This window comes from Mus caroli, chromosome 1 (genome assembly GCF_900094665.2).
Source record: "Mus caroli chromosome 1, CAROLI_EIJ_v1.1, whole genome shotgun sequence".
Classification (NCBI taxonomy): Eukaryota; Metazoa; Chordata; class Mammalia; order Rodentia; family Muridae; genus Mus; species Mus caroli.
The window spans coordinates 74,516,743-74,524,492 of NC_034570.1; the positions used below are offsets into that span (position 1 = coordinate 74,516,743).

The 7,750-nt window shown below is 38.6% G+C and overlaps 1 protein-coding gene across 4 annotated transcripts in view; it reads left to right on the forward strand.

Moving 5' to 3' along the window:
- The window catches only part of Nyap2 (neuronal tyrosine-phosphorylated phosphoinositide-3-kinase adaptor 2), a 265,902-nt gene that overhangs the window by 194,009 nt on the left and 64,143 nt on the right, over positions 1–7,750 (forward strand). For all 4 annotated transcript variants that reach the window (XM_029483163.1, XM_029483159.1, XM_021172663.2 and 1 more), the window contains one exon: positions 607–816. In XM_029483163.1, coding sequence (XP_029339023.1) covers positions 607–816 — 210 coding nt within the window. The remainder of the gene's footprint in view (positions 1–606; positions 817–7,750) is intronic.

Here is a 7,750-nt window from a genome sequence, read left to right on the forward strand (position 1 = left end):
AAAAAAAAAAAAAAAAGAATGTGTTGAAAAAGAAAATTGTATATGGTACAGAAAGGGGGGATTGATGTAGAATGTTATGCAAGAAAAGGAAGGATCTGTGTAAGAAAAGAATTGAATACATAAAAACCAGTGGTAGATGATTTGCTGGTCATTAAGAATTGTAGTAAATACTACAGCTAATAAAACTTACTATACTTTCTTAGGAAAAGCTGTCCTAGAGAGTGGTTGAATTGAATTAGTGCCACAGTAGAGTGAAGGAAGGGTAAGTGAATATAAATTAGGAAAGAATATAGCATGCTCCTTAAGAGAACCCCTTAAAGATGAAATCAAGGGGTACTTAGTAAAGAAGAGCCAAACTTTTGATTCTGTATCAAAAGAGAAAACTGTTTTCTTACTGGTGGTACTAAAGCACCCACATCTTTGAGAGAAAGAGAATCCCCCAAGAGACTTATTCCTCTGTTATATTTTAAACACCAAAGTCTCCAATACAATCCTGTTTTCATCAGTATCTTACAAGACCTTTAGAAAGACATTCAATCATTTCTAAAAATTATTTCTGACTGTGCATCCACTTCTTGAATCACAAGAAATTTTGTTAATCCACAGAATCCACAGAGGAACTGAAAGTTCGAAGCCACAGCACGGAGCCGTTACCAAAGTTGGACAGCAAAGAGAGAGGCCATTATGGATCGTCTTCCTCTAGAGAGCCAGTGAAAGCTCAAGAATGGGATGGAACCCCAGGTCCACCTGTGGTCACCAGCAGAATGGGCAGATGCTCTGTGAGCCCCACACTGTTGGCAGGAAACCACAGCTCAGGTAAGCACGACCCTGTCCTTCCATATGGCTCTAAAAGTCTAGAAGCTGCTCATATGCAGATATCACTTAGGAAACCATTACCTCAGCTCAGTCTACTTCCACTCAGACTGGCACCCCAGACACACACATTAAGGGGTAGACACATGTAGAATGCCACGGTACCACTGTTCATAGCGATGGCAAGGGAAACGATGCTTCTTGAAGCTTTGCTGTGCAGCAGTCTACAGTTCGGAAAGACTTTGTACCAAATGTCTTCAAAAATGACTACAGGCCTTAACTCAAGCCACTTCAATTTATGAAAATTGCACAATTTAGCGGTTGTGGTCCTTTTTCTTAAAAAAAAAAGGCGACTTGTATAATTCAAAAAGAAGTAAAGCTGAGGATAGAAATATATCAATAATGATCTGAACGCACTAGAGGGAGAAGCTGGTTTCATTCACGCAGTCACTGGTCATATGGCATGTATGACGTTCTCAAATCCAAACCAAAGGGAAAACGCTAATGCACCTTTCAATTTCACATCTTGAGATTGAAATATGCAATGTAATCCTGCATATTTAACAGATAAGTATTATTAAACATAAAAAAATTTTAAAGCAGCATATGTTTGCTTTGGTCTGATTCATCTACATGTTGGACTCACAGAGAGCTGTCAATTAAAATAAACAGTGAGTAACCAAGAAACGTTAGATTTCTGCTATCCAAAGAGTGATAAGACTGTGCAGAAAAGACCAATTCTTTCATGTCATTTTCCACTTTGATACCATCTAAGAGAGAAATTTATACAAATTTAACCTATCTACTCTCTGACAAAGGGAAGTTAAAATATAGGAAGGGTGATGATCTTTGTACTTGGAGAGGGATATTTCTGGGAAAAAAAAAACCCAGCCATAGCTTCTCAGATATAGAATACTATGTAAATTTTGATGGTAGAGCTATCCCATACACACTGTGAAGAACTCACTTAGAGCACAAACTAAAAACTGACAGAAGAAAAGTTCTATACATTGAGCAGAAATTTTAAATGATATTTATGTTAAAGGAAAAATGGCCATGGGTATACATGATGGTTAGTCTTACTTGTCAACATGACACACTCTAGAATCATCCTGAAAGGGTGTCGCGAAGGAACTATCTACACCAAGTTAGCTTGTGGTCATGCTTGTGGGAGATTGTCCTGATTCTGTTAGTTGATATGAGAAGACTCAGCCCACTGTGAGTAGCACCGTTCCTTGGCTTGGGGTCTGAGCAGGGTATGAATAGATCAAGTGAGCCGAGTAGTCAGCACACATACATTCATTTTCTTTTAACTTTGTCAATAGCTGCTTCAAGTTCCTACTAACCTGGTATTGTGAGATAAATAAGCCTTTTCCTCTCAAATTTGATTTTAAGATGTTTGTAATAATAAAATTAGGACTACCTGTGCATGCTGTCAAAAAAAAAAACATTTATGACTATCTTGTACGGTAGTTCAAACACAAAATATATAAATAAGAATAGTAGACAACTATGGCTAATGATATTTAACTAACTTGGAGCTTATCAGTATCTTATAGACATCTAAAATTGTATAATTTCTACCTAATATATGTGAATGATATATTTGGAACCCAGACATATTTTAGAAAAACCGAAAATCTTATATGAAAACCTGTGATCCATTAGCCTATGTCTTAGGGCCAGGGATCAAATTGACCAATCAAATATTCTTACATTGGTTATTAAAAATCTATTGATATATAAGTAGATCATCATAATGCAATGTAACTAATTTATTTTAGTGACTGTTTTCCAAAGAAACAGAACAAATAGTTATGCTTGTGTAGAAAGAGATTTATTATGAGAGATATTTTCACTTCACCATGAAAGGTTAGAAGATCCAGATTAGCTCCTTGTAAGTAAATGTTCCAGGAAAGCCCATGACATAGTGCACATCAAATAATGTCAGTGGTACAAACCACAGTCTGAGTATAAAGGTTTAAAAAATTACATTGTTAATGTCCAAGGGTGGGAGAAAATAAATTATCCCAGCTCAAGAAGAGAGATAGGTTCTGTCCTTCTCTTTCTAGACCTTCACTGGATACACGGTCCTTGCTCACACTGGTGAGGATTATTTTCTATTGATTCAAATATTCATCCCTTGCAGAAAACACTCCCTTATAGATACACGTAGAAGTAATGCTTTGCCAATTATTTGAACATCCCTTAGCTCCGTCGAGTTGATATAAAAATTAAGATGTGAAGTAGAAATCAGTTAATTTTTCCTGGGAGACTTTGGCTTTGGAAGGATTAATTAGGTGTTTTGGTTGATACGAGAGTGATTTCTAGAGGCTCACCAGGATGAGAAGAAAACAAATGAGATACTTTCTGGTGAAACCTGAAAATCTACAGGGTGAAAAAAAGAATGTGTTTAGTGTAAAAAAAAAAAAAAAAACAACAAAACAAAAAAACCCAAAAAACAAAAGCAGACAATTTAGTGGCAATCTACTAATGGAGATGAGCTTCTAAAGGACCTCATGGATTAACTGGGTAGACTTCTACCATACAGCACAAGTCAAGAGTCTTCCATGTTGTGGACATTACTTTGGCACTGAGTCTGGAGGTGTGTAACTACAGGTTTCCTACAGCTTCTCCTGGAATGCCATCATGTCCTTGAAGCTGTCTATCCTGTTCATGGTTCTGTACTGCTTTACTTAAAGATTGTTTTCACAGTCCTGGGCTGAAAACCAACATTTGAGGCAGTATGCCACAGCAGTCTTCTCATTTCCATTCAAGTGCTCAGAACTGAGAAAGATCACTGTGGCAACTGCTGACTGAAATGGAAAGGGCCTTCCCTGAGAGAGCAAGACCCTTGCTTCCCTCAGTAAAGAAGAAAGCTTACCCCTTGTAGAGATAATGAACTTGTGTAACCATAGGCACTTAATTACCACACCATGGTTTGATTTCTAAATAAATAATGTGGTTTATCTTATATGGTGGAGCATCCAATGATGACTTTAAGTTTGAGTGACAGGAGGAGCATTTTCTGTGACAGAGAGTGTGTGTGAGATATGGAGGGAGCAAAAGAATCATTGAGGAAGTTGGAGCTTGAATTCTGTCAGTTAATTTGGAAACACTTCTTTTTTTCACATTTTTTTTCTTTCTTTTTTATTAGATATTTTCTTCATTTATATTTCAAATACTATTCCCAAATCCCCCTATACCCTCCCCCGCCCTGATCCCCAACCCACCCACTCCTGCTTCCTGGCCCTGGGATTCCCCTGTACTGGAGCATATGAAACACTTCTTAATATCTAAGCAAGGGGCCAGCAGAGAGTTAGAATTTCAGAGGTGGAATTAATGAGATTCAGCAGAACTTCAGTCCTGGACTAGAGAATTTAGGAATGGTTGCAATCATAAACTAGATGAGCCATTTACAAGAAAGAGGGAAGACATGAAAGAGAAGGGAGTGAAATAGTATCCAGGGAGTCCATAATTTAGAACTTTAAACAACCTACACTGTGAATGGAAATGACAGAATTTTGTAGTCAATGACCAGACTCTCAGTGAATGGTAAGTTGCCCAGAAACTGGTAAACATATGCCTTATGCTCTTGAGAACTTCGGCCTGCCTTTCTAACAAGTGCAGAGTTAAAAGAAATTGTGTTCCAAGTTTCTATGTTCTCCTACCTCAGGCTCCTGAAGCATCTATTTTGGTTTTTGACATTCCAAGCCTAAAAACTCCAAAGACCTTTGTAATCCAAGAAGGCAATTGCTGTCGTTAGAGTCATTTGGTGGGAGTTTGGAAATTCATTAGAAAGGAGAAGCACAACGTACTGCCATTCTTTTGGTTTATACTTTCTTGTGGGACCCTTGAAAAGAAACAACCTAAAGATGCTATACAGTAGGTAGCACAATCTGATTCGGACAATACCCTAGATCTATGGAAGCGACTCAGAAATTCAAATGATTTCAGATTGTATTTCTTCCATTCACCATATTGCTTATCATTTACATAAATACTAATAAGTCAAATATACTGTTTTCCAGGAAATAGATTCTGAGGAGTGTAGTTAACAATGAATACAAAATATGAGATGACAATTGCTTGTAAATTTCAGAGAACAATATGCCCATACATGTACCACAAATATACATTTGCATACATGTGTGTAGTGACCCTCATCAATGTACCAACAAAAGGTATGTTGGTTTCGTCTGCTGGGATAAAGTACTCTGATGAAAGCAACTTAAGAGGGAACAGATTTATTTGGGGCTAACAGTTCAGAGGAGTAGGAGGAGAAGCCACTGTCTAGAAGGCTGGATCACATTGTGTTCACCATCAAGAAACAGAGAATGATGGATATTGTACTCACTTTCTCCCTTATATACAGTGTTGTATCCTATCCTAGGCACTGGTCCTACCCAGCATGAAGGGATCTTCCCACCTCACTTAACCCAAAGAAGACAATTACCCACAATTATGCCCAGAATCTTGTCTCCAAGGTGAATTCAGATCTTATTAAGTTGAAAATTGTGAATAGCCACCACCCCTGTATAATGTACATTCCTGGTGGACATTGGTTTTTACTACCTTTAATCACCCAAATGCCCATACATGTACTGCACACATACATTTACATACATGTGTGTAGTGACCCTTACTTCTATTTCCCTTCCATGTTTAATGACACTGACTACATTTCTGTATCCATCTATAAAACCTCTCTCCACCCTGCCCTGGTTGCTCTCTCTCTCTTTGGTCCTGTACTTTCTCCACAGAGCAGCATTCCCTGCCTTCTAATATCTTCTCCTTCTTTGAGTCCCAGACAGAATCTGAAGCTCTGTTCTCCCCATGTGCTCCTGGTTGTTCTTGAGTCTCAGTACCTTCTGCACACTGGGTCATTCTCATGCCTTGGGAAGAAAAGACCAGTACTTGTACCAATCTCCAGTTCCCCTCCAGTCCTGGCTTCCCAATGTGTAGCTGAATTACCCCTTCCATTTTCCTTGAAAAATCTCAGACATTTTTCAGCCCATTGCTTCCTCCCTTTCTGTATATGCATAGGCCTTTTAGAATTTTGTTTTCACTTTGCAAAATCTCCTGTGTGCCTTATTCATATCTCTGAGATCTCCTTACTGGTTCTCATAATACTAACATCCCAACCTACCTTGGAATCCATGTCAGACTGAATTTCCTAGATTATTGCTTTTTAAATGTTTCCAATGTTTCCAAATGTAATGTCACAAAAAACAACTGTTACTCAAGTGTTTTAATGTTCTCTCTCTCTCTCTCTCTCTCTCTCTCTCTCTCTCTCTCTCTCTCTCGGGAGGGGTTGGGTAAAATGGAAAAGAGGAAAAAGTGTTCCTTATGCCTTAAGCTTCATTTTTCTGAACAGTATGAGTTCAAAATATGGCAAAATATCCAAAAACCAAAACCAAACCAACCAACCAACCAAACAAACAAACAAACAAAAAACCACAGTTTCATCAGTGAAGACAAGCAGAGAAACTAAATCCCATTCACCTTTGGTGTTTCAAGCAAGCTAGCTACCACCTGAAGTATCCTCTCACAACGGTGGCCTAGGTTTGTAATAAGAAAGTATTGGCCAGAAGAGAACATTCTGGACTTGCGGCTATGGAAGAGAAGAAAATGAGCCGATTTTAACTGCCTCTCCTTCTGCACACTTCATTATTTCATTCTTTAATTTACTAAGTCATTGGACCACTAATGCTTTACTAGAATTGATAGAAGAGTAATCCAGAACCCTCTTCCTTCCTAGTTATTACTGAAACCATACCTCACATAGGGAAGGAAGAATGCTGTAAGCACTCACTTCTCCATAACACATCAGTTTCCTTTTTCTGGTGATCTGAAATGCCCCTAACAGGCACACACACACACACACACACACACACACACACACACACACCCTACCTACCAGCATAGGTGCTTGCACATACACACATTCGCATAAACTATTGCTTTACCCAAAGTAGTTTAGCTCCTTGGAATGGCTCTTCTTAACAGCCCTATTGAGGAATGGAGGAATTGCTGAAGTAAAGAAAACATGTCAGGAGATCCCAATTCTAATTAACATTGCCACTGGTTGCTGCAGTAGTTTATTAAACTACTGTTGTTTAGTAAGTCAGAAAAATCCCTAGAGGGTGATTTCTGAAAGTAGTGGAGAACTGGGAACCACATACTCATGAAAGTAATGGGGGAATGTGGGTGAAGGTATGTGAATAAATATGGTATTAACACAATCTCGGACCCTATCAGTTACTCTCAGTTTTCCTAGCTTGTATCTAATGCCATTTCTGTGGATACACACATATCCACACTTAGAAACAACAGGTTTTATGCCATGATCTCAGCTCTCCAGGATCTTATTCTGTTCCTTTATGACACAGAATTGCTGATAATACATTAATTTGACTTAATCAAATGTATTATTTTTATGATTATCTACTATTTACATCTAAAAGTCATCGTAAGAACATAAAAGGATGCAGACTTCAAAAAATTTGATGGGGTGAATAGGACACACAGAGATCTGAAGTCTTCCCAAGAGCCATTGTTAGCACCAACTGAATAAAGGACAGTTTTGCACATAGGACACATATGAACTGAACCTGGGCATGCTTCTGGCTTAGTGCTGTCAAGCCTGGCCTGATTGAAGCAATTTTAGAAGTAAAAACAGAAAGGCTTGAGTTGGAAGCAAAATGTTTCTCTCTCTCTCTCTCTCTCTCTCTCTCTGTCTCTCTCACTCACTCTCTCTCTCTCTCTCTGCTTGTGTCTCTGTCTGTCTGTCTGTCTCTCTTTGCCTTTCTCTGTCTGTCTGCCTCTCTGTGTCTGTCTGTCTCTGTCTCCTTGTCTGTCTGTCTGTCTGTCTGTCTCTTATTCACAAACACACACACACACACACACACACACACACACAGAGAGAGAGAGAGAG